This window comes from Staurois parvus, unplaced genomic scaffold (assembly GCF_062004578.1).
Source record: "Staurois parvus isolate SC_StPar_1 unplaced genomic scaffold, SC_StPar_1.0 ptg000820l, whole genome shotgun sequence".
Lineage (NCBI taxonomy): Eukaryota > Metazoa > Chordata > Amphibia > Anura > Ranidae > Staurois > Staurois parvus.
In genome coordinates, this window is record NW_028318616.1 from 440,842 (window position 1) to 468,790 (window position 27,949).

Here is a 27,949-nt window from a genome sequence, read left to right on the forward strand (position 1 = left end):
TCAATTTGATTGTTTTTACTTATCTGTGGGTTAAATAATGATTTGTTCCTCAGCTCGGTATGCATATATTGGCTGGCCCCTCTGTTAGTATTATGTGTATTGCCTGGTATCCCTGCAAAATGTGTTTTAATGTTGAGTTTCCTAGTGAACTTCAACATATCTACATAGATACTAAATTTATTAGCAGGTTTAGGTGGGGCAAACTTAAGTCCCTTATCTAATACTTCCAGTTCTTCTCTAGAGAGATCTGCCCCACTGAGGTTGAAAACTCCAACCCCTAATGGTCTCTTTTTCTTTTTTTCTTTTGCTCCTGCTCTGCAGCCTCTGTGTTTCTTGGGGGGCTTCTCCTTCTTTCTCTTTCTGGGCTCTCTACTGCTCTGCCTCTCTCTAAAAAATGGTTATTATGGTCTTGTGGATAGTCATATCTAATTGGATCATACCGATTGTGCATCGGGAGTGGGCTCCTTACATTGTAGGACTGGTAATAGTTCCTGTCGTTATTATAGTAGCCTTGGTCTCTGTTAGGTGGTCTGTATTGGCGATCATTGGGGTACTGATTAGGTCTAGGGGGATACTGGGGTCTGTATTGGGGATATTGTTGATATTGTGGTCTCCACTGATTGCCATAGTTAGTCCCATTAGGTCTATTATATGGTGGCCCTCTATTTTGAGGGTTCCCTTTGCTACTTGGGGTACGATTATTTTTCTGGTGCTCCTGTGTGCTGTTGTTTTTTCTGTTGGCTTGTGATGTAATGCCTGGTTTAGGGGCAGGTTTAGTTTCCCTTACCGGGGATGTGTTGGCTAAGGTCACTATTGTGGAATTCAGGTTATCTTGCCATTTGAACACCTGATCCTTTCTGAAGTCACTAAGATCTCTTTGGTATTTCTTAGTTTTTCTATGTTTAATTTCCTGTTCTGCTTTTTCTAGATCCTTATTTAGACGATGACTAAGGCCTACCATTTCTTGCATCTCTTTAAATGGTTCTATTTGGATCTTAATCTCTTCTATGGATTTCTCTAAGTTACGCATTTTCTTTTGTTTTCTCTTAATTAGAAATGAAATAAATTCCAGGCCTTTTTCATGGAAGAAATCAAACCACTCTTCTATTGATTGTTCATCTGTTAACCCATCCCCTATGGGCACATCCCATCTCAACCTTCTAGGAATAAGCCTGTCCTTCAGATATTTCTCATATGTCAGCATGTCCCACCATGTGGATAATTTCTTTTCCATTAGGTGTCCAAGTTTTCTAAACTTAGTATCAAGGTCACCTTTCCTGGTATCTTCTGGTTTAGAGAAAACATCCTCTAGATTGATGGTCCTATTCTCTATAAAGCTAAAGATTTCCATAGTGGCAGCTGGAGGTAAGGCGGTGATGGTAAGAATAAATAAAAAGGATAATAGAACCATTTAAAGAGATGCAAGAAATGGTAGGCCTTAGTCATCGTCTAAATAAGGATCTAGAAAAAGCAGAACAGGAAATTAAACATAGAAAAACTAAGAAATACCAAAGAGATCTTAGTGACTTCAGAAAGGATCAGGTGTTCAAATGGCAAGATAACCTGAATTCCACAATAGTGACCTTAGCCAACACATCCCCGGTAAGGGAAACTAAACCTGCCCCTAAACCAGGCATTACATCACAAGCCAACAGAAAAAACAACAGCACACAGGAGCACCAGAAAAATAATCGTACCCCAAGTAGCAAAGGGAACCCTCAAAATAGAGGGCCACCATATAATAGACCTAATGGGACTAACTATGGCAATCAGTGGAGACCACAATATCAACAATATCCCCAATACAGACCCCAGTATCCCCCTAGACCTAATCAGTACCCCAATGATCGCCAATACAGACCACCTAACAGAGACCAAGGCTACTATAATAACGACAGGAACTATTACCAGTCCTACAATGTAAGGAGCCCACTCCCGATGCACAATCGGTATGATCCAATTAGATATGACTATCCACAAGACCATAATAACCATTTTTTAGAGAGAGGCAGAGCAGTAGAGAGCCCAGAAAGAGAAAGAAGGAGAAGCCCCCCAAGAAACACAGAGGCTGCAGAGCAGGAGCAAAAGAAAAAAAGAAAAAGAGACCATTAGGGGTTGGAGTTTTCAACCTCAGTGGGGCAGATCTCTCTAGAGAAGAACTGGAAGTATTAGATAAGGGACTTAAGTTTGCCCCACCTAAACCTGCTAATAAATTTAGTATCTATGTAGATATGTTGAAGTTCACTAGGAAACTCAACATTAAAAAACATTTTGCAGGGATACCAGGCAATACACATAATACTAACAGAGGGGCCAGCCAATATATGCATACCGAGCTGAGGAACAAATCATTGTTTAACCCACAGATAAGTAAAAACAATCAAATTGAAGTATTTAAAAAGATGCTGCAACAAGATATAGAGAAACTTAAACTACCACGTCTATCTGGTAACAATTTGATACAAATGGGTACAAAGAAATTATCCCAGCGGGATGACATAGTGGTCAGACCAGCTGACAAAGGAGGTGGGATAGTAGTCCTATCTAAAGACCAGTACTTGAAGGAATTGAATCTCCAATTGGCAGACACTACTACATATAAAATCTTACAAAAGGATCCCACCGCCAACTATAAACAAGAATTAGAATCCTTGGTTAATAAAGGAATGCAGGATAAGATCCTGAATAAAAAAGAAGTAAGATTCCTTGTGCCTGACACATGCAGGATACCGGTCATCTACTTAGTCCCTAAAATCCATAAGGACCTCCATAACCCCCCAGGGAGGCCCATAGTGAACGGCATCGATTCTATCCTATCTAGATTGGGACAATATGTGGATATTTTTTTACAACCCCTAGTCAAAGAGACACGTGCTTACCTTAGGGACACTAAACATCTGATCCAGTTACTTGATACCATCCAGAATACGGACAACCTGCGAATAGCCACAGCTGATGTCTCCTCTTTATATACCATAATTGACCATGATAATGCAATTTCATCCACTAATTGGGGTCTGAACAAATATAGTAACTTACAAGTGAAACAGCAGAAGTACATTATTGACTGTCTAGATTTTTGCCTCACCCATAACTATTTCTGGCATGGACACCAATTTTATAAACAAATAAGAGGGGTTGCCATGGGTGCCCGCTTTGCCCCGAGCGTGGCCAACCTGTTTATGGCCCACTGGGAACAATATTCCATCTACTCCCAAACACCTAAGGAGTTGGCGTTATACAAACGCTATATAGATGATGTGATAATCTTTTGGAGGGGTGATGAGACCTCCTTGCAGTTATTTTTACAAACGCTTAACTCTAATGACCGAAATATCTCACTTTCATGGGAAACCAGTGAAGAATCCATTCATTTCTTGGACCTAAACATTGCAATCAAAAGAAACAGATTAACCACCACTACTTATTTCAAAAATGTTGACCGGAATGGCTACATTGCACTGGACAGCTGCCACTATCCTAAGTGGCTTTTGAATATTCCCAAGGGTCAGTTTATTCGTTTAAGGAGAAACTGTACCGAGATAGAGGATTATAACAACCAGGTCCAAAAACTAGGGGATAGATTCGAACAAAAAGGTTATAGTAAACATCTCATTTCTAAAAAAATCGATGAAGTGGGGAAAATGGACAGAACCCAATTGTTGACAGATAAGATTAAGGAGGCACATCTAGATGACCGCGTATCTATCATTTTAGATTACAACATGCACTATAAAAAAATCGAGAAAATATTTAAGAAGTACTGGCCTATCCTCCAATCGGATCCCCTTTTAGAGAAAGCCCTACCTACTAAACCATTGTTTATATATAGGAAGGCCCCCAGCATTAGAACTAGTATAGTCAAAAATGTGATTGACCCCCCTCAGATTAACCGCAGCAATACACTTTTTGATCTAAAGGGTTTCTACCCGTGTAAGACCTGCTACGCCTGCAAGGCCACAAAAGGAAGTAATAGGAAAATGAGAGAATTCCAAGCAACCACTACAGGAATGACATATACCATCAAGGAGTTTATTACATGCCACACAGAGGGGGTAGTATATTGTCTCCAGTGCGAGTGTGGGCTGCAATACGTGGGACGAACTAAGAGGCCCATGTGGAAGAGGATTAGGGAACATATCCAAAATATAAAAAAGGGCCACACTAAACACAGTGTTCCCAGGCATTTTACCACCCACCATCATAATGATCCGTCCAAACTTAAATTCTGGGCAATAGAAAAATATAAAAGACACTGGAGGGGGAGCAATAAAGTGAGATCTATTAGTCAAATGGAATCCAAATGGATTTTCCTTTTGAGGTCACAAGCCCCGAGGGGCCTCAACGTTGAATTCGACCTGAATTGCTTCATCAGCAACTATTAAATCAGACCCCTAACACCTTCTATGTTCTGCATTATGTTTGCATTAGGCTCTGTATTGTTAATTATAATGTCATGTTATGGTCATTGACCAACCCTATGGTGTACTGTATATATGGGCGATCTGGTCTTTATATTTATGTTATATACCTAGTCACCCTTGATGAATAGGTACTACTAGGGGTTATCTTTATTATAGATCCCCCTAATGTTTTATCTCCTTTCTAATTTGGTTTAATCCAAAACTATTTTATATTTTCCTTTTATAATATTGTTTCTATGGTGGGAATTGAGGTTAGAGTGCCGCTTTAGGTTGCCTTACTTCGTCATCGGAGCTTGCACCTGAGTGACCGTAATCCACCTATATATATTTTCATCCCATATATCCACCCCCGATACGATCGTTCGGTTTGAGATTTTATTTTTATTTTAACCAAGATACCTAGAAGACTGTCCGCCCCTTATTGTACTTCACTCCAATGGCGGTCGGCACCGCCCATCAGCAATGCTGATTGGGTAATCGACCAATAAATCAAGCTCCACCGCTAGTAGGCGTATATCCTGATGAAGTCACGTGTTTGAGTGACGTAACGCGTAGATACGCCAGAGGGAGGAGCTTCCTACGATTGACGGCTTGACGTCACATCCGGCGGGGACGCCATCTTGGTGCTCCAAGTCCTGAACACAGTACACCCTTGGAGAGGTGTAAAGGCCTGCTTACTATCAGATCCGTGTAAGTAGGCTCTTGGTTGTTTTTAATTATAATAAAAGGTTTTACACTATGTAAGTCTCTCTTGCCTCACTGGTGACCGTACTGGAGAGCCTTTATCGGAGAGACATCACGGGCAGTGCTGAGGTTACTATTCCATACTAAGACCTACCAGGAGGAGTGAGTGACACCACTATTACCAGCAGGATCCACCGACCAGCAGGATCATTACAATCAGCATTATAAGCTCTTTGGTCCCTGGGGGCCTGAGCAGGAAGGTGAGGGGGCACCCCAGCCGTAGAGGATTGGCACATTGTGGCTCACACCTGCATGAAGTCTGTGTGACCCATTAAGGACACTATTCACCTTATGTTTACCCATTAAGGACATTATTCACGTTTTTGCTCACCTTCATGCATGTTATCCTCAAAGCTGTCCACTTCACTCTTTATATATATGTCAGCCACTCCTTATATATGTCAGCCACTATATTATATGGTTTATCTTATTTTGCTTATTTAGCGCCGTATTAATTGGTTTTATATAGAGTTGTTGATTTTGGTGCTGTGGCTGTGGCACTACTAATACAGGCTGCTTTAATCATTCAATCATTTACATCTACATTTTGGCGCAGGAGATTATCCTTTTTACAAGCAAGTAATAAACCTTTAAAGTGTCAGTGAAATTATTTCAAAAACTCCAAAAATTATTCTTCCAAATTTTGATCCATAATCACCGCGTATCTCCAAGAATGCTGTATACCTCCAAAGAAAGAAAACTGGATAGTGTATTATCCTCAATATAACGGTGACTAAATCATATTTAAATATATTTTAATCCATAAAACTTTACTTAATAAAAAAACTTTCTGTGCAAACACAAAACCACACAAAAAATGTGTTGTGTGTTTGCACAGAAAGTTTTTTTTTTAAAGTTTTATGGATTAAAATATATTTAAATATGATTTAATCACTGTTTATATTGAGGATAATACACTATCCAGTTTTCTTTTTTTGGAGATGCACAGTGATTATGGATCAAAATTTGGAAGAATAAATTTTGGCGATTTTGAAATAATTTCACTGATACTATAAAGGTTTATTATTTACAATTTTTTTAACTTTCAGGGGTGAAAGTGGGACTTTTAAGTGTCAATATACAGGGTGTTTATTGTATCACTGTGTTATAGATAGATATATTTTCGGATACCGATTTTTGTATCACAAACACTCAAGCAGATTACATTTTTCAGGGATGTCCTGTACACCAACAGTGTACAGAACGCTTCCAAGTTGCCATATTGAATGTAATTTTACAGAAAATTACAGCAGCTGCAAAAGGGAAAGTAGTTTTTAGTATCATTAAATTGCACTATGGCTTGTGCAGCAGTTGGTAATGCTACAGTATATTATCAATTTTTTATTTGCTATATTTCTTTTTTTTAATGAAAGTGAAGTTATCCTTTAATTTTTGTTTTAAATACAACCAACCGCAAAACTTTTTGTTTCATTTTGGATAGAAAGGGATTAGAACACCTGTCAGGTTTTTTTTTTTCTGGCTGTTCCCGTTAGGGAGATTCACCTTCTCTTTTTGTCCTGTTTACTTTTATTATTGCAACTGAAAGTAAAGAAAAACCAAAAAAGTAACAGCAGGGAAATTTACCACTGGGAATGCTAGTTCTGGGGATCCCCAAAGCATTCCCTTTTTAATTTGCAAGGATATCCTCTCACTTCTTGTTTGGCTATGGGACAGGAAGTGAAGGTAAATCTCCCCAATGGGACACAGATGGCGAAAAAAAGGAAAAGGAAAGAGTTTTTTCCCTGTAGTTTGCCCGGTTACATAATGTCCCCCTAAATGTATGTTCTTGTAACTAAAATACCAGGGCTGAAATGAAACTAGTTACTGACTATACACATGTGGATTCTGTCTTTTAGATGGTCCAGACGAGCCTATGATTACCATTGAGCCATACGCCATTAGTGAGAACGGTTTTGCTGCCAACGAGATGGAGAAAGTTACTCTGAACTGCACAGCCTCCTCTAACCCTCCATGCGAGTATATCTGGTTCTACAATAACTCTCAGCTGGACACAGGTCAAATGTACATCTTTCCTAGAATCTTACGGACCCAGACGGGACTGTATACTTGCTTAGCAAAAAATTTGCATCTTGACACGCGCACACAACTTACCATCAGGTTGACAGTCTACTGTAAGTAGTGTGCTTGGCATTTTTTTTTTCTTCTTTTAAAACTCTTTAAAAAGGAGCTCCAGTCAAATAAGTAACTCCTCGTCTGTCCATCCCCAGTGCCCAAAACATAAAATTGAAAGAGCTGGCATGTATGCATATCATGTACCCTAATGGGGAAATATGCAGAGGCTAAAGGAGTCACTCAGTGCTGCTGTCATTTTGTTCCCCATTTTCACTGCAAATGCAGACACCACACGAAGTATGTACAGTTGTGACCAAAATTATTCAACCCCCAATGCTGTAAAGGGGTTTAGGGACTATAGTGTACATTTGGAATTGTATTCAGAATCAAATCCTACAAGGACGTTGTAACTACCCAAATGCAACTAAAATGACATCAATTGTTTATGTAATACAGTAGTAAATGGTTCTTATGTGGTTTCTTCATTGCCACAATTATTCAACCCCTTAAAGACTACCACTCTGAAGAACAGAGGTTCATACAGGTGCTTTCCATCAGGTATTGAAAACACCTGTGGATGTCACCGAGCAGCAATCAAGCATAATAAGCACCAATTAGGCAGCTTTAAAATGACTGTGATACTCAGCTCCTTCTAGACATTTACTGGTGTGGTTACAAACATGGTGAAGGCAAGAGAATGGTCCAGGAAGACAAGAGAAGAGGTGATTTCTCTTCACAGGAAGGGCAATGGCTATAAGAAGATTGCAAAGATGTTAAACATACCAAGAGACACCTTAGGAAGCATCATTCGCAAATTCAAGGCAAAGGGCACTGTTGAAACGCTACCTGGTCGTGGCAGAAAGAAGATGCTGACTTCGACTGCTGTGCGCTACCTGAAGCGTAGAGTGGAGAGAAGTCCCCGTGTGACTGCTGAGGAACTGAGAAAAGATTTGTCAGATGTGGGTACAGAAGTTTCAGCCCAGACAATAAGACGCACACTGCGTAATGAAGGCCTCCGTGCCAGAACTCCCAGGCGTACCCCCTTGCTGTCTCCAAAGAATAAGAAGAGTCGACTGCAGTATGCCAAAAGCCATGTGGACAAACCACAAAAGTTGTGGGATAGTGTTCTGTGGACTGATGAAACAAAATTAGAACTGTTTGGGCCCATGGATCAACGCTATGTTTGGAGGAGGAAGAACAAGGCCTATGATGAAAAGAACACCTTGCCTACTGTGAAGCATGGTGGAGGGTCAATCATGCTTTGGGGCTGTTTTGCTTCTGCAGGTACAGGGAAGCTTCAGCGTGTGCAAGGTACCATGAATTCTCTTCAGTACCAGGAGATATTGGATGGAAACGTGATGCAGTCCGTCACACACCTGAGGCTTGGGAGACGTTGGACCTTTCAACAGGACAATGATCCCAAGCATACCTCCAAGTCCACTAGAGCATGGTTGCAGAGGAAAGGCTGGAACATTTTGGAGTGGCCATCGCAGTCACCAGACTTAAATCCGATTGAGAACCTCTGGTGGGACTTAAAGAAAGCAGTTGCAGTGCGCAAGCCTAAGAATGTGACTGAACTGGAGGCCTTTGCCCATGAAGAATGGGCGAAGATACCCGTAGATCGCTGCAAGACACTTGTGTCAAGCTATGCTTCACGTTTAAAAGCTGTTATAACTGTAAAAGGATGCTGTACTAAGTACTAAGATTGAATGTCACTTGGGGGTTGAATAAAACTGATAATGCTGTGAGCACAGAAAAGACATTTGTGGTTATTTCATTATAACTGTTATGTTATATTTGTCTGACCTACAAGTGCCTCTTTAATGTAAATGTAAGCAAGATGACTGAATGATCAAAAGCAATGTCAAACTGGCCAAAACACTCAATTTCAGTGGGGGTTGAATAATTTTGGTCACAACTGTAGTTTGGAAAATTGGAACTAAAGCAGCCCATAGATAATACAATTTTAAAAATTACAAAATTGCTCAATTCTCCCATCAACACAGTCAGTGTTGATGGGAAAATCCCTTCCACAGCACTATTGTGTTCTTCCAACAGGGAACCTATCCCATTGACAGCACACAATGGTCACTGCTGGTGGCTATAGCTGCCACCAGTAATTGGTTTAAAAAAAATCCAACAGGTTGGATGTACTGAAGTCGAACAGTAGATAGATTGACTGCATTTTGTCTGGTTTTTGCTGAAATGGGCTGAATTTTGATCCATCTATGGCCAGCTTTAGAGATTTGGCATAAAAAAAGAAATGATAAACTATTACTAACTTGTTTTAGCCCACATAGGTATTGATCATTGCATGGTATGGGCTTTTCGGTGCTGTATACAATAGTTTCCCTGTGCGTGGACCACAGATGTCCTACTGGCATACATTCCAGAAGCCAGCATCATTGATTGGCCAGTCATCCAATATTCTGTTCAACTCTACTGATAAACGTTTTCAAACCACTGGATTCCCACATCTGTGAACACCACCAGTGCATGTAGTGCGGTTTAAAAATGTTTTTTAAAAATTTTTAGTGACCATAAATATCCACACTGATTTGGGTTGTTTATGCTGTCTGCAGTTCTATTATCTAAAGTGACTCTGTCGCTAAAAACAGTATTCCAAGGCTTCCTGCACAGAAGATATGGGACACTCAACTATTCTGCCTGCCTGATCTCCACAGTAGTAAAGAGAAACTGCCAGCTGAAGATTCTGCAAATTTCAACACTTCTCAGAATGTTGACTTTCTGGATCCCCCGCTATGCTTAATGGTTCAGTCCACATTGTTACTGTATTCTGTAGTGACGTAGGGGTTGATGGGAGAAACTACTGAACACAGCAAGGATCCAGAAAATCAACACACCCAGAAATCAAATTCTGCAGGATCTTTGGCCAATAGTCTTTCTTCTGTAAAGGAGGTCAGGCTCAAACTTAATGTCTCCTTTGCAGGGACAGAGCTGCTGTAAGAATTTATTTTCTGTTTATAATTATATCTCAATGGAGAATAGCCAGATTTTTAAACTTTCAAATCAAATGCAAATTAAACCTATGAAAGTGATGCAGGTTAAAAGTAATGTATTATTTGGAAGTAGAAGACTTGTAGGCTTGTCGCTATGCACTAGTTAGCTGGTGCTACAGAAAAAAAAAATGTAGATTTCTTTCCTGTGAAATTTGACATCCTTATTTGAGGTTGTTCCATGGAAAGCCTCCTCTTTGGTTGGTTTGGTTCAGAAAAGTTAAAGTTGACAAAGTTTAAAAAAAAAAATGGCAGACTGACCCAACTATACTGGCTTCAAACATGCATAGGTGTACAACTGCTATGACCTTCCAAAGCAGGGAATTCAGTTTCCAGTGGCAGCTAGTAAATTGAATCCCCACCATCCTCTTGTGTTTCCTTTTAATACTTCCATTATTGTATAAATTCCTGCTGAATCTGCTAACATTTGAGTCATGTGTGGCACAGAAAGCACTATCTGGCGCAACTAAACGCAATTTAAAAATCCAATTTATCAGAACAGTGACTTCATCCTATCAAATGAGTCACTGTTTTCGGGCAGCCTTGGGTACTGTGACTGCCTGCCATCTGGCAGTGGAAATTCTTCCTTAGTTGAGGGTTCCTATTAACTTTCTCCTGTTCAGCCTGCAGGTTCAACGAGAGAGAGTCAAACTGTGTATGGCCAGTTAAAGATCTCTGTTTTCGAGTTCCTAACATGGCATTAAGCAAGTCTGCCTTTTTAGGGAAAAAAAGATATTTTTTACAGTTGTCTTATATCATAAATAGGAGATACTCTCAGAAATAGCTGTGCAAAAAGATACCCTAATGTAGATGGGCTGGATTTTTTAAGGCCTACATTGCTGTCACATAATAAGTTAATTTCTTAATAGTGTTTTATTTCTTCCTAATTATATACCAGAGCTGCTTCTACCACTCTCTGGTCTTCACATGTTGCATTCCCTATGTAAATTACAGTTTGTAGCTGCCATATTTGAACATGTTGAGAATATTTAGATGGAGCTCGCTCCATTACATCTGAAGTTTCATGATATTTCACTTAAACGCTGAAATTTGTGGCTGAGGCCTTTCAAGATTGCAGAAATCCCACAAAAGTACATAAAGAAGTTTGTCAGCATGGGGAGGGCTTTTGAGCACAGCATTCTGCATGCCATAGCATTTAGGCGAGGAGGCCCTCTTTCTACCAAAACAAAAAATAGGATTTTTTGTACTCCCTGTAAATTTGTTTCCTGGAGTCCATTGAGGGACATAAGTTTAAATTCTTTAGGTTTTAGCTGCCTACAGGAGGATTGGACAATAGCAAAAAAACAAATATAGGCTAGCTCAAGATAACTCCTCCCACTACCAAAGCAAAGCAGTACTAAGAGCATGATAAACACAGAGGGGTGGGACCTCTGTCCCTCAAATGACTCCAAGAAAAGTATTTTATGATAAGCACAAGAATTCTATTTTCTGTCTCATCCATTCATTAAACCATCATTCGTATTAAACCTTTGGTATGATCAAAAGCAGTCGAAGGGGTGGGCAACAAGCAACTGCTAACAGGCCAAGACAACAGTATTAAATTGGTTGACTGCAGCTCATTAAGGTACGCAGGAATTCAGAGACAGTTCTAACTTAGACAGACAGACTCCAAGGACAGAACAAACTAAGATCAGAGAATGATGTAATTCTAGACTGTGGTTGTTGATGTGCTGCAAACAGCCTCAAACCATTAGTAGAATTTGAACAGTGGGCACCTGGTACCTCCCCCCCATCTAGAATTAGACATATTGTGATTATGAGGCATTAAGGCAATATATACAGTCAGGTCCATAAATATTGGGACATCAACACAATTCTAACATTTTTGGCTCTATACACCACCACAGTGGATTTGAAATGAAACAAACAAGATGTGCTTTAACTGCAGACTGTCAGCTTTAATATGAGGGTATTTACATCCAAATCAGGTGAACGGTGTAGGAATTACAACAGTTTGCATATGTGCCTCCCACTTGTTAAGGGACCAAAAGTAATGGGACAGAATAATCATAAATCAAACTTTCACTTTTTAATACTTGGTTGCAAATCCTTTGCAGTCAATTACAGCCTGAAATCTGGAACGCATAGACATCACCAGACGCTGGGTTTCATCCCTGGTGATGCTTTGCCAGGCCTCTACTGCAACTGTCTTCAGTTCCTGCTTGTTCTTGGGGCATTTTCCCTTCAGTTTTGTCTTCAGCAAGTGAAATGCATGCTCAATCGGATTCAGGTCAGGTGATTGACTTGGCCATTGCATAACATTCCACTTCTTTCCCTTAAAAAAACTCTTGGTTGCTTTTGCAGTCTGCTTTGGGTCATTGTCCATCTGCACTGTGAAGCGGCTTCCAATGAGTTGTGAAGCATTTGGCTGAATATGAGCAGATAATATTCCCGAAACACTTCAGAATTCATCCTGCTGCTTTTGTCAGCAGTCACAACATCAATAAATACAAGAGAACCAGTTGCATTGGCAGCCATCCATGCCCACGCCATGACACTACCACCACCATGCTTCACTGATGAGGTGGTATGCTTAGGATCATGAGCAGTTCCTTTCCTTCTCCATACTCTTCTCTTCCCATCACTCTGGTACAAGTTGATCTCGGTCTCATCTGTCCATAGGATGTTGTTCCAGAACTGTGAAGACTTTTTTAGATGTCGTTTGGCAAACTCTAATCTGGCCTTCCTGTTTTTGAGGCTCACCAATGGTTACATCTCGTGGTGAACCCTCTGTATTCACTCTGGTGAAGTCTTCTCTTGATTGTTGACTTTGACACACATACACCTACCTCCTGGAGAGTGTTCTTGATCTGGCCAACTGATGTGAAGGGGGTTTTCTTCACCAGGGAAAGAATTCTTCGGTCATCCACCACAGTTGTTTTCCATGGTCTTCCGGGTATTTTGGTGTTGCTGAGCTCATCGGTGCGTTCCTTCTTTTTAAGAATGTTCCAAACAGTTGTTTTGGCCACGCCTAATGTTTTTGCTATCTCTCTGATGGGTTTGTTTTGTTTTTTCAACCTAATGATGGCTTGCTTCACTGATAGTGACAGCTCTCTGGATGTCATCTTGTGAGTTGACAGCAACAAATTCCAAATGCAAATAGCACACTTGAAATGAACTCTGGACCTTTTATCTGCTCATTGTAATTGGGATAATGAGGGAATAACACACACCTGGCCATGGAACAGCTGAGAAGCCAATTGTCCAATTACTTTTGGTCCCTTAACAAGTGGGAGGCACATATGCAAACTGTTGTAATTCCTACACCGTTCGCCTGATTTGGATGTAAATACCCTCAAATTAAAGCTGACATCCTGCAGTTAAAGCACATCTTGTTTGCTTCATTTCAAATCCATTGTGGTGGTGTATAGAGCCAAAAATGTTAGAATTGTGTCGATGTCCCAATATTTATGGACCTGACTAGGCTCAAGGAAAGAGGCCAGGCCTGAGGTGGTCATGAAACCCATACATTTGGTAGTGGATGGGGATTGAATGGCCGGAGGTGACCAAAGTCACTTGAGGCAGGTAGAAGGAATGGATGAAAGACTTGCGTTCCACATGGCTCTTTTCTAGCAGGAACAGCATCGGGAAGATGTTCCCTTGATACTGTATGCACATACAACACGTATGTGCCACTTGGCCCAGAGAATTGAAGAAGCACTCACACAGTCCCAGACAGTTAATCCCTTCCACAGAAAAAATCGTGGGAAAGGAGAATGATAGATACCCAGGGACTAAGCAACTGAGGTACCACCCAGTGCTCTGCCAAACCAGTCTACGCATTAGGTGAGTCTTCAGAGGCCTGGAGCAATTTAACAGCCTGGACCTGCAAAAAGCTCTGTAGCTAACTTACAAGAACAAAATCCGGAAAGTGCCCTATGTGGAACGCAGTGCAGGAAGGTCACTAGCAGGCCATCTCTGCACATATTGTCCAGTGGGGTCCAGACCGTAATCCAAAAACCAGACTGGTGATAACTTCACCAGAAAGCTGCAATTGAAAAGACTCAGCTCCAGGGATGAAGAGAAGAGTTTTAAATTAAAGAAAAAAAGGTGCTAGAACACCAGCAGAGGCATGCTGGTAGCGGGAGAGGTTATCTTCATCTGTTTTACTATTTTTTTTATTTTTGTTTTTATTTTTTTGCCGGCGTATAATCCTCATGTAGATGGCAGGATAAACTTTGTGTCCTTTTTAAAAAGGTTAGAAAAAAAATGTGTTTACACATTGCACTTACTGTACAGACTTGAGCAAGTAGATGATGTTGCTTTTAAACTAGGCAACTAGCCTAGTTTAAAATGAGGATTTTTAACTGTTAGTCGAGGTGGGTGAAAGGTTACTTATGGTAGCCTAGATAGATGCTGCCCTGGACAGGAGGGTTAGGGTTATTGTTTCTCCCGAGGGTTCTTTGGTGGGTTTTCTTGGGTCTGACCCACTGATCCTGTGCCTAAAAAATGGATAGTGGTCTGGGGCCGGGAGCCAATGGGGTATCTGAGTTCTACATGTGTGAGTTCCAAATTCCACAGTTCCTGGCCCATGAGCTGCATGACACCACTAATGCCGGAGTCTTGCTTACCTTTCCGAAGCCTTACACCAGGGGTGTCCAAACTTTTTTCAAAGAGGGCCAGATTGGATGAAGTGAACATGGTGGAGGGCCGAACATTTTTCCGAACATTCTTTGAACCATTACAATTAAATGCAAATAAATTATTTTATGCCAAGTTAATTGCAAACAACATACTTTTCATTTCATAACATTAAGATCAACTGACAGCTGAGTTTTCACAATGTATTGAAAATAAATTTTAAAAAAACTTACCTGCACTAATGTGAAGGGTGAAAAAGGTAGCTGGAGCTGAAGTCTCTGCTCGGCAGCCGGGAGGGGAAGAGAAACACACTTCACGCTGGAAGCCCGGCCCTGACGTCACCGCTCTCTGTCGCTCCCAGCGCAGCGCAGTCACGCATGCGCACTGCTCTCAAGCAGAAGACTGTCTGCCACAGAAGGGAGGGCCGTGCGACAGCCGCATTTACACAGACAAGGGAGAACGCGCCGCAGTCAGGCATGCGCACTGCCCTCTGCTCTCAAGCAGAAGACTGTCTGCCATAGAAGGGAGGGCCACATTACACAGAGCAGGGAGGGCTGTTGGAGGGCCGTATTAAACCGACCCCCGGGCCGTAAATGGCCCGCGGGCCGGACTTTGGACATGCCTGCCTTACACAATGTAGGGGGAATGCTAGCCCGCCCTGAAGATACCAGCTGCTGAGGTCTGCCAACCATGGAGTATGCCATGAATGAACTCTATGTATATAGATACACCAGGGCAGCACACAAGCTTAAAATAGGGACTAGGGGCATAGGGAAAGAATTGTATTGTACTTTGAACTTTATGTTCAAAGCCTTTAAACCTTGCATTTTGCCTGGTTTGAAGACACTAACAAAACGTGTATGCAATTAACCGACACACACATGGGTCAGTAGACACATTGGGGTATGAAGACAGCATGTTGTTACAAAGGGTAATGGAAGCCATCAGTCAGTCAAGCAGCCTGTTAAGTGTGTGCATGTGACAGGTGGGACATCTCTTGTAGCGAGGGAGTGTTGTCTATATATCTCCCCTGGCAGTCCGTTTCCCACAGCAATGGGAGTAGATCAGCACTGAGGTTCCCAGCCTAGGCACTATGTATGGCACAGGGAGAGTTAAGTGAGTAGATGCAAGAAATCCATGCTAAATGCATGGCAGAGTTCCATTCTACTACAGAGAGAGGTAGTGAAGATAAGTTGAACAGGTAGAGCGGGCATAGGCTCAGCATGTCTCTCCCTAAATGCAAAAAGTTACAGTGCAAAGTGTTCATTGATACGGGAATGAGAGAGTTAACTGGAGAACAGTTTAGAGGTTCAAGTGTATCCAAAGTACAACACAAGGCAAAGATACCCCATGTGTGAGGCAGTGACCCTGCTCAAGGTGCCTAGCATAGCCTAGAAGAACCCACCACAGACAGGGTAGGTCTCCTATGTTACCCATATTTGGTGCACAACGGAGGGAAGCATGGAGGAGGTGTTAACCGCCTAACTCCTGATGGCCTACATGGGGATAGTGACGCACTGACATATCCAGTAACAAAATTTCACAATATAGTTCCATACATCATTGTAGATTTTCTCTGGAATACAAAATGGTAGTAAAAAGGAGCTCTGTATAGTGTCAAAGATTGAAGCCTTTGTAACACCTTTAGGATCCTGTCATGATCGGTTTCTTTCTTAGGTATTTTAGAATGTGTTTCAAAGCTTGTAACTTTAAAAAAAAAAAGGGTATTATTTCCAAAATTTACACATACCTACCTTTAACTAAAATCAAAACTTTTTTTTAATTTTTTTTATTTTTTAAGAATTAGCGCCATTGTCAGGTTTTTATTGTGCCTGCGTCCCCATTTGGGAAATTTGCTCTCTTTAATTGATCTGAACAACAGTGTCTCCAGAATTAAAAGTGAGGGTAACTCCAAAATATTGAGTTGTCACCAGAACAGGGATGAAAGCTCTTCTAATAAGACACAGATGGCAAAAAAATGACAGTGGTTTTAAGTTCCCTTTCTCCAAAAGAAATAAAACTATAAAAGTTGTGGCTGTAGAAATACTTTAAGCAGAACTTCTTCACCCAAAAGGGGAAGTTCCGCTGGTTTACTCCCCCCCCCCCGCCATCCACTGGCACTTTTGGGGTGTACCTGGTTTTAATCAAGACCCCAGCATCAAAATCCGTCATACTCTAAATGGTCCCTTTTCAAAGTCACATAGGATATTCATACTATAAAATCTTCAAGTCTCCAAAGCTTCTCACCGTTAATTTTTCAAGTGTCCAATTCACATGCAGCAAAAATGTGTACTCTTCCTCCTTTATTTTAAAGTGTCAACTCCGCATGCAAAAAAATATAAAAACGCATATAGTGCATTATCTTTTAAATATAGTAAATAAAATATATATTACACTCGCATAAAAGTGCTAATATTGTGCCAATTCTCCACCATGTGACCTCAATCTATATCCATAATTCCTACTCTTACCCTCCAACCCAAAAATCCTCGCTTTATTAAAGGAGGATAAATCTTGTAAATCACTTCATTTTCATTATTTTTTCCTTCATAATAAAATACTCCCCAAAAAAGATATTATATAGGGTAGTATTTTCGATTCAACTGAAAACAATAGTGCCAATGTGCCCGCACTCCTGCAATCTCTGTGATCACCAATCCAGTGCTCAATCCACCTTAGGTGACCCTCCACCTCACGGTTCATGCACCTTACCAGATCCTCCTATGTCTGAAGCATAGAATGTCCGTCAACTACTACATCTCAAAGATCTCCTCTACTGCCAATGTTCCACTCCCATGTTGTCCATATGCAATCAAACCAAACATAGGCAGACCATGGTGTGGCAAATAAAACAAACTGATTTATTGATGGAAAAAAGCACTCACAATGTGTATAAAAACCACCAGCATACAACACCCTCATCGGACCTCTACGAAGATGATTGCTGCTGGACTTCTGGTTAGCGTCCGACGTCACTTCCTGGTTTTGAGAGGTACCCACTCCCACTTACAGTCAGATGCGCCGCGGCAATCTGAACCGGACGATTGCCCTCCCTCCTTCCCCCACAGTCTTCTGGGACACTTCATAGGTCTCAGAAAACTGCAGTACCACAAAACACAGCGAGCTTTGCACATGTGCAGTGTGAAGCAGCAAGGTGTCACTGCTGGATTCCTTTACTGAAGATGCTGGCACCTGCACACGAGGCCAATTGACGATTCGACTCAGTGAGGACATCACTGGATCCCTGGACAGGTAAGTGTCCTATTAAAAGTCAGCAGCTACATTATTTGTAGCTGATGATTTTTAATTTTTTGAGGGGGAGCCTGAACTTTAAAGAGCATCACAATATGCAATAAAGAGAACAATAGGGATTTTTTTTTGTTCTAAACTGTGGAGAACAGTGGATATTGCTAATCTCCGTCTCCTTCACCTAAGGGGTTTCTACCTTGCTGTCCTAAAAAGTAAGGTGTTGCTCTGTCCTTTCTCCCTTATTAGTCATTGGGACTATGCAGTGTTTCAGCCAGTAAGGTGTATAGGCAGGGCCTAATCTTAACTTATTCTTTCCCTCCTCAACAGGTACCTCTCCCGAATGCTACTCATATCCTCCCCCTAATCACCAGGGGCTCAGTCCCTATCTTCCCTCCACACTGCTGGCACACCAAATGACGCAGAATCACCTATTTATGGAATGATTCTGAATCAAGGTGGCTGCCCAAATCTCATGCAAACTTGATATTGAATAGGATTGCTGTCCTGCTCAAGATGGTTACCTGGAGCCCATAGAAGGGGACATTTAGTACTTAAAATGGAACTGAACCGATCAATTTAACGGTTTCATGCTGGCATGCCGGGAATGCTGTCACAAATGCTTTTGCTCCAAACTGTCATACCATCGAATGGCTGGTGCCATAACTCATCACATGTGCAGCATCATGGCAGTTGCAGATCGAAAAGTGGCTGAGGTAGCAGCTTCCTTGGCTGAAAAGGATAGGAGGGTTTTAGTTCCATTTTAATGCTCCTGCCAGCCTGAAGAAATGAGGCAGTGCCATTTTCAGGAGGATAATACTACAGCCTCCATTAGGGAAGGTGATAATTGCGTTTCTAATTTTCTGACATGGGTGAGGTGTTTCCATCAACAGAATCTCCAGTATAACACTACTTATTTGCTGCACGTTAGTTATACGGAGGTCGGTTTGCGAAAGAGTTCGGTGTCAGTGATGTTATAAGCTTCTAAGCCAGTGGTTCTCAACCTGTGGGTCGCGACCCCTTTGGGGGTCGAACGACCTTTTCACAGGGGTCGCCTAAGACCATCGGAAAACATATATTTCCGATGTGTAAAGAGCGGCTACTGTGTAGAAAGCAGCTGCTGTGTTGAAAGCAGCTACTCTGTTAAAAGCAGCTACTATGTTGAAAGAAGCAGTATTGGAGGTAAAAACACCACTTCATGAATTATAATTACTGGGTAAATAATTTTATGGTTGGGGGTCACCACAACATAAAGAACGGTGTTAAAGGGTCGCGGCATTAGGAAGGTTGAGAACCACTGTTCTAAGCGACACTTGTGTCTCACACCGAAAGGCTATGTGCCGGAGCTGCCATGGTAGCAGGCAAACAGTACAGTGTCATGCAAGATTAAAGAAGACCTTCAAAATGACACTCGTTAAATATTTAAAATCAAATGTTTTGGAAGAACCGAATACAGTGTATTCTGACACCCGTCACACCATTCTATGTATGACTACATTATAGGTACTCTTGTAGCTGTAGGTCGAATATCATGTCTGAGTAGCCCCTAGCTATTGAGATTTTTTCCAATCAGTACTAAAATGCGGCAGCTATTAACTGCTTCATAAACATGGACTCTTTCTTTTAGTGTGTTATTCATGAGGTCTGTGAAGAATATAGACTTGCATAGAACATGCCACCAATCTCTGCTTATTATGTGGCTATATTGCAGTATGTCAGTGTGTGGGGATGTTTAACCATTAGCCGCCCGGCCAATGGCCGTTTGGCGGCTTCAAAAGTGTTGCTGCATTCCTGGTGCACGCCATTTGGCGTGCTCCCGCACATGCGCAGTTTGCGCTAATGCAGAGCGGCGCAGCAGCTCGATCTGTCACCGGCCGTGTACCTCGGACACGGCCGAAGACGGATCCGAGTACCGGCTCCCGTTGCTGGTCCACAAAATAAAATAAAATAAATTATATTCTACAAAATGTATCCAGCTTTAGATATGTTTTTGTGATCAGAACCTGGTAGAAATTGCTGGAAAAATGTCTCGGTGTATGAGCAGCATAAGGGTTGGTCTTATTTGTATGCCTTAGTCTTTCTTGAAGCCCTTTTAAAAGTAATCCTTTCCATTGAAATAAAAAACAGAAGATGGAGCAGTTCGTAAAAGCAGGGACTTCTGGGTACCTGCATATACCTTTCCTCTATCAAAGCAACCCAGGACTGGCCTACCACCTCTTTTATCTTACTGCTGGCCTCTGGTGCCTATGATCTCATTTAAAGGTGAATACTGAGGCATGAGAAGAAATGAGCCTACCACGTGTTCTGGTTTTCCTTAATGCCTTGGAAGAGCAGGACAACTTTAGGTGCCTTCTTTTTAGTTCTGGTTCCACTTATCAATGGTTTTTCAATGGAATTATTTACTTTAAGCACCTTCAGTTCCAATTTGGCAGTGCTGAATGCAGTTGTTAAAGTAAGCCTCAAAGGATGGACATATGGAGCCACCATTGCTAAATTTTGTTTTTTGATTGCGCAGGCGCCAAGATTCCTTTCCGATCCTTGCTTTATTAGCTAGCAAGTTACTGACTGTTAACATGCAGACAGTGATTTCTGAAAAATCCAATCCAAACTTCATGCCTTTTGTCCAGGTCAGTGGTTTGCTGTTTATTGAAACTACCATTGAGGTTATAGCTGCAGAGCTTGAACCTTGAAAACGGTAATGGTAGCTGCCATATTTTTGGCAGAATTTTAAAAAGCTGAAAGGATGCAGGCAATATTGATGGAAACAGGATTTCTCATTTTATAAAAGCAATATGAGACAAATATATTTTAATTGTGAGGAGCAGAAGTGTTATTCCCAGTATGCAGGAATCAACGCGCAATAATGAACAATTTAGATAACCCCAGAACCGCATTTGTGTTGCATGTTTTATTGACCTTCTGTTGATTTAATAAATTAGCTTTTTCATTGGAACCTTGGCAGAGATCAAGCTCAACTTTTTGAAATTAAAATTTGTATTTTACTATCAGCTAACGATATCGCGTTATCTACTGATTTTTGTTTTATTTTAATCAAGCATTCAGCAAGTATCTCTAAACCCTTTCATACATAGTGATGACTGTTTTAAAGAACTTCTGTATATTGGTACAGTGTGGCCACATATATAGTTATGAATTGAATTTAAACATTTAATGTTTCTGATTTCAAAGTATTGCTGTTACATTTACTGTACCTATGTTTTTAGATCCTTAACCCTTTGAGGACCAAGGTACGTATTTGTCCCATGTTTGTAATTGCGTGTATCATCTGATTAAGAATTTAAAACTTTTTTTTTTTTTTTTTTTTGGTTTGAGTCAAAATATTAGTTCTTATCAACAAACAACAAATGGATCTAGCTTTTTGCCAATTATTTCATGAAATTGCTTAGTTACAGCAACTGAAGTGTACGAACTTTAAAAACAAATTGATTCTTTTGGCGTTCCAAAACCTTACGGTCCTCAAAGGGTTAAAAAAACTTACATTTAAAAAGAATTCCTTTTTTAATAGGATGCCATATGACTCGGCAAATAAATCTGTCTTCTACATAATGTAAGGTTTTGTTTTTTTTTGTCCCTTTCTTATTTATGACATTTGGAAAGCATTGAGAATGCTTTTTCAGTCTGTTTATTCACTTAGTCTTTGGACAAACTTGTTCAGAATGCAGGCCTGGATCTAAAGCAGAAATATTTGTATTTGTACTTTTGTTTCCAGAATATTTTGTCCTTGCCTTGGTTTGTGGTTTTCTATTTAGTGGCAAGAATGAACAATTGGCTATGATGGGGAAGCTGCACAGCTGTCCTTTATTTTGAGCAGTTTATCTGACTGTAGTTGTCATTGTATGAAATGTCTTAAGCACTTGTGTTGCTGATATGGCACATTGCTTCATGTTAGGTGCATTTCTCATGATGATGCACTGATTGACAGCACATTCTCAGAATATGTATCACTCAGGACGGGTCAAACATCCATAGCTTTTTCTATGCTTATACATACTTCTTAGCCAGAGCAATTAAGACTTAGGGTCTGTTTTGAGGGGTTTCAGTAGGCAAATGCAACGCGCTTTTAGAATCCTTTTTGAGATTAGTTCATTGCAGGTGCAGTTGACCTGCTTTTGACCAGACTCAGATGCTTTTGCATTCCCATAGACCTGTATGAGGAGAAAAGCAGTTCTGAAGTCAAATAAGCCTTTTGACACAGGCCCTTAATCCACAGGCAGAGCAGAATAGAAATGGCCAGGATTAGGTTCATAATCTCTGCTATCACTCTTTGAGAAAAGGCTGTAACGTTACCTAGCATATTGGGGTGACGTGATGACTTTAGAAGAATGAAGAGGTTTTGAGTTTGCAGAGGAATCACTGATGCCATTCATCTTTGTCTTTCAAGAGTCTCAGAATGGAGCATTGACATCACACTGTCTTCCCTCGATGTGACTTCATATGCCCTGCTTTTTTAGTTTTAAATTATCTTCACAAGACCATCTTTGTCACAGTTGGCATGGCATTGTTTGTCTGGTGCATTCTCACTATTTCTTGTGCAGATCTGCCTGAGGGCCAACCCAACTGCACAGCGCTGCCACACAACCGCTACAGTGACGTGGCACTCTGGTGCTCATGGCCCGGTGGGCTTCCGCTGGCACAGCTTTACTGGATGAAACAAAGTGAGGAGGACAGCATCATTGTGTCAAAGTCTAATGCCACCCTTCTAAAGAGTGGGGCTGATATGAAGAACCGCACCACATTTCACTGCTCTATATTTCACCCCTCTCTCAAGAAGAACATCACATGCAACACCACCGTTGGTAAGTTGAGACCATAGTAACATGGGTTCGTAATAAGAATTTAAGTGTTGTCTTCATAAAATGGGAAGCACATCTTTGATTTCCAGATTTCAGCTCTACTTTCCAATAAACTACACTTTTTTTAATTCTGTTTTTAAATTACAGTAAGGTTGTGGTTTGCAAAATTCCTTCTTTTTCTGACACTTTTATTTTCTGCTTTGTCACAGGCCATACCATCTCTGCCTTATTAGAAATCTTAGTTTAGCAACTCATTTCTTTGTTAAGGCTGGATAACCTTAGGCAAGAAAAGAGGATGGTTCCACATACTCTCCCACTGGCCACCTAACCACCAGGCACTGAACAATCTATTAAGCCAAATGGCTCTTTACATGTCAGTGTGTAATGTTTTAAGGTCTGAACCGGTATGATTTGACGCTGTAGGCCTGTCGGCTCAAACTACTCCCATGGCAAAGGATGTAACAGAAATGTGGGCCCACATTTTGACAACATGAAAAATAGTGGGACAGGAGCTTTTGAAATTCTAAAAGTTCCAGCCAAGTCAATAGCAAACATACACTGATCTGTGCTTTCTTATAGACATCTTGATTATTATCCTGACCCTGACAATGATCTCTAAACATATCTTAGTAACTAACTAAAAGGGTAATGTTAAAACTTTTTTTTGTAGATTTCAATACAACCCAAATTTAAAAAAAAAAAAATAGGATGTTGTGTAAAATCTACATAAAAACAAAATGCAAAGATCTGCAAATCTCATCAACCCATATTTTATCCACAATAGAAAACATGTCAAATGTTTAATCTGAGAAAATATACCATTTTAAGAAAAAAATAAGGTTGTTTTGAAATTGATGGCAGCAACACGTCTCAAATAATTTGGGGCTGGGCCATGTTGACCATGGTGTAGCATCTCTTCTTTTAACAACACTCTGTAAACGTCTGGGACGTGAGGAGACAACTTGCTGGAGTTTTTTGGGAGAGGAATGTCCTCCCATTCATACCTGTGCATATCCTGCTGGTTATACCTGGATTTATCTTTCAACATTGATGGCGCATTTTCAAATGTGCAAGCTGCCAATTTCATACACATTAATATGCCCCCATACCACTAGAGATGCAGGTTTTTCAGCTGAGCGCCCATGTTTGTCAAAAAGAATGTCAAATTTTGATTTGTCTGCCCAAAGAACAGTTTTCCACTTTGCAACAGACCGTTTTAAAGGTGCTTTGGTCAGAGAAGATGGTGGCGCTTGTGGATCATTTTCAGATGTGGCTTCTTCTTTGCATGATAGAGCTTTACTCTGCATGTTAGGATGGCACAACAAAGTGTGTTACTGACAGTGATTTTTTTTGTTTAAAGTATTTCTAAATCCGTGCAGTGATGTCCATCACAGAATCATGCCTGTTTTTAATGCAGTGCCGTCTGAGGGCACAAAGATCATGAGCATCCAATATATGGCCTTGCAAACGGGTTTCTCCAGATTCTCGGAGTCTGTTAATATTATGTACTGTAGATGATGAGATAGATAGATATAGTATTTTACATTGAAGAACATTTTTGTGTTTAATCCAAACAACTTTTATTGTCAAGATCATAGTCAAATGGAACAGTACTTACAGAATCCACAATGACATTACTGAAACAGCAGGATTGCACATAAATAGAACAATGTGGATAATCAGATCCCATAATAAACAGAATAACAGAAACGGTAATTAAACAAAACAGAGACCGCAAGGATCCAAAACATTCTTGACAATATCTTGCTTTTTCATTTTTACGTCTTATTCCTTCCCGACCAGATGTAAACAGAAATGGGGGAAAGAAACAAAGCCCAAAACATGTCTTCAAAATAAAAAAACCACATCAACAACAACCTCTAGTTCACCCGAGACGTCTCATCAAAAAGAATGGGAGATGCACATGAACTCCCCCAGGGGGAGGAGTGGAGCCACACACCTGATATAAAATATACATTGAGGAACATTGTTCTGAAATTGTTTACTATTAAGATGCAGCTTTTCAGAGGTTGGTGAACCTCTTCCCATCTTCTGAGACACTCTGACTCTAAGATGCCTCTTTCATACCCAGTCATGTTACTGACCTGTTGCCAGTTCACCAGTAATTTGTTGCAAATTGTTCTTCCAGCTCTTCCCTGTTAGTACCACTTACTTTGCCAGCTTTTTGTAGTCCTGTCCAAACTTTTTTTGAGATGTTTTCTGCCATCATTTTCAAAATTACTTTTTTTATGTTAATATGGTATTTTCTTAGTTTAAACATTTGATATGTTTTCTTTTGTGAATAAAATTGTGTTTGAGATTTGCAAAACATTGCATTCTGCTTTTATGTAGAATTTACAAAGCATCCCAACATTTTGGGAATTAGGGTTGTAAAATAGGGAAGAGTCTGTCAGGCTTTTATTACTGTCTTTGTGCCTGTTGGGGAGATTTGTGTACAGATGACTGCGATGAATCAGACTTCCTGTTTCCCATGTCTGGAGAGCTTTCTTCATATATTCCTTAATATCAAAGTAATATGAGAATGTACTCCAGAGAGACGATCAGTATTTTTGTCATTAGGACAGGAGGTAGGGTAGTGAGGGTGTATAGGGATAAATGTGATTTTTACTATCTCCTCTAGCATAACAGTACATCTTAATGAAATATCAGTAATAAAAGTGTAATGGTTAGCACTCTGGACTCCGAATCCAGCGATCCGAGTCACGGCACCATTAATGAGTATGCAATTTTGTGGTGTCAACCTGTCAACACGAGAGATCCAAATGATATATTTATTGGTGAAGATACAGCTGTATGAGAGCTTTAGGTGGCCAGAAGGCGTGCTCTCATACAGTGGTATCTTCAGCACATACAGCTGTGTCTTCACCAATAAATATATAATTTGGAGCTCTCGTGCTGACAGGTTGATTATTTCAGGTTGAAACCACAAAACTGCATACTCAAGGGGATACAAGGACACAAACAACAACAAAAACCTGACAGAATATCTAACAATTACCCACTCAGTCCAGAAGCAAAAAAACTTTATTTCAACTTTAAGACCTATTTCACACAATTCTCCAGGGCCATTCACCACTCTTATTTCTCACAGGCGCTTTCATTTTATTTCCACAGGGGGGCTTGTCTGAATGCCCTTGTAGTGTTACCAGATCAGGGCTTAGGAAGACAATGGGGTAATATAAGGCCCACTAATGGCATCTGTCTCTTCTTACCTAGAGGAAGCTTTCTGAGTCAAATAGGCAGCATCAATTACTGCAGTGGCCATTGTGGATAAACCAGTATCCTGAATTGACTTATTCTGTCTCGGATATTAATCTGGCTCTTCTCAAAAAAATAAAAAGTAAGCCTTTTGGACTGATGCAATACACACAGGAGAGATGGCACAGCAGGCAGCATCAACTTGTGGTGCAAGTTAAAGATGTACACCTAGTAGCAAGTGGTTAGTCCATGAAACTAAATTGTTCATGTGGTTCTTTGATTCTGTAATAATTATATTGACAGTGCACTGTGGTGTGCCAGGTTGAACTCCTCTTCCTAGACTGATGTACATCCAGACAGTCACTTGTGAGATGTTTTCTCTGTAATAAGCTTTCCGTTGATGCTAGATGTGTCTTGTGAAAGTTCTTCTATGACTGTACTTGCCCTTGTTTACTATACTGTAAATTCTGTATATAGCAGTGTTGTAATCCATTGCATATGTTCTTGTTTGTCAGTGATGCCCTCAGGCGGCCCAAACTGTTCAGCAGTAGCCACCAAACTGAACGAATTTATCATGCTAACGTGTGAATGGATGGGTGGTTTGCCACGTATTACACTGGCGTGGAATTATGGCATGGTCGGAGATATTAAAGAATCCTCAAACATCTATGTTTTTAAACCTGACCGAACATACAATGGCAAGTTATTCACCTGTACCAGCCTTCATCCCATGATAAAAGAACAAAGAGAGTGCCATATCCAACTTGGTAAGATCAAATATGTATTACTCTGAAGGATGATATGCTTTTATTGCATGTAGCAACAAAGATCTTCAGGGTCATATTTGAAATAAATCAATACATAGAGGCTTAGCAACAAAACTGGAAAAATTAATACCAGAGATGTTTCCAGTTATTTAGGAAGATTTATTAAAAGCTCATCCAATGTAGAATATGTGCATGTATCTTTTATAAGTTTACAGTTCACTATAAAATCCTCTCTACACCAGTCTGCTTTTCTTTTTCAGTGACTTCCAAAGTAACCTTGCTTTGTTCACAAGGGTCTAGTATCATTGATGGATTAAACATTGAGGCTATTGTATATTTAGTAAAGAACAAATGGTCTTATATAGCCACAAGTCTTAAGTTGGCTTTTAGTCCCTTACTTGCTCTAGAAAATGTAAAATGGGGGGTTGGATTGCCGCATAAGTTTATCCATATTTGTTGCATTTTATGTGTGCTCACTTCTCATCAACTTTGACCTTTCCTTTCCTTCTCCCTCTCCTTTCCTTCTCCCTCTCCTTTCCTTCTCCCTCTCCTTTCCTTCTCCCTCTCCTTTCCTTCTCCCTCTCCTTTCCTTCTCCCTCTCCTTTCCTTCTCCCTCTCCTTTCCTTCTCCCTCTCCTTTCCTTCCTTTCCTTTTTCTCTTCCCCTCTCTCCTTCTCCCTTTCCTTTTTCTCTTCCCCTCTCTCCTTCTCCCTTAACCTTTTTTCTCTTACCCTCTCTCCTTCTCCCTTAACCTTTTTTCTCTTCCCCTCTCTCCTTCTCCCTTTCCTTTTTCTCTTCCCCTCTCTCCTTCTCCCTTTCCTTTTTTCTCTTCCCCTCTCTCCTTCTCCCTTTCCTTTTTTCTCTTACCCTCTCTCCTTCTCCCTTTCCTTTTTTCTCTTCCCCTCTCTCCTTCTCCCTTTCCTTTTTTCTCTTACCCTCTCTCCTTCTCCCTTTCCTTTTTTCTCTTCCCCTCTCTCCTTCTCCCTTTCCTTTTTTCTCTTCCCCTCTCTCCTTCTCCCTTTCCTTTTTTCTCTTCCCCTCTCT

General features: G+C 40.6%; 1 protein-coding gene across 1 annotated transcript in view; it reads left to right on the forward strand.

Moving 5' to 3' along the window:
* VSIG10L2 (V-set and immunoglobulin domain containing 10 like 2) overlaps window positions 1-27,949 on the forward strand; it is a 92,264-nt gene that overhangs the window by 24,780 nt on the left and 39,535 nt on the right. Inside the window, exons 4-6 of the mRNA XM_089655122.1 lie at window positions 7,025-7,300; window positions 22,663-22,923; window positions 26,655-26,906. Coding sequence (XP_089511248.1) covers window positions 7,025-7,300; window positions 22,663-22,923; window positions 26,655-26,906 — 789 coding nt within the window. The remainder of the gene's footprint in view (window positions 1-7,024; window positions 7,301-22,662; window positions 22,924-26,654; window positions 26,907-27,949) is intronic.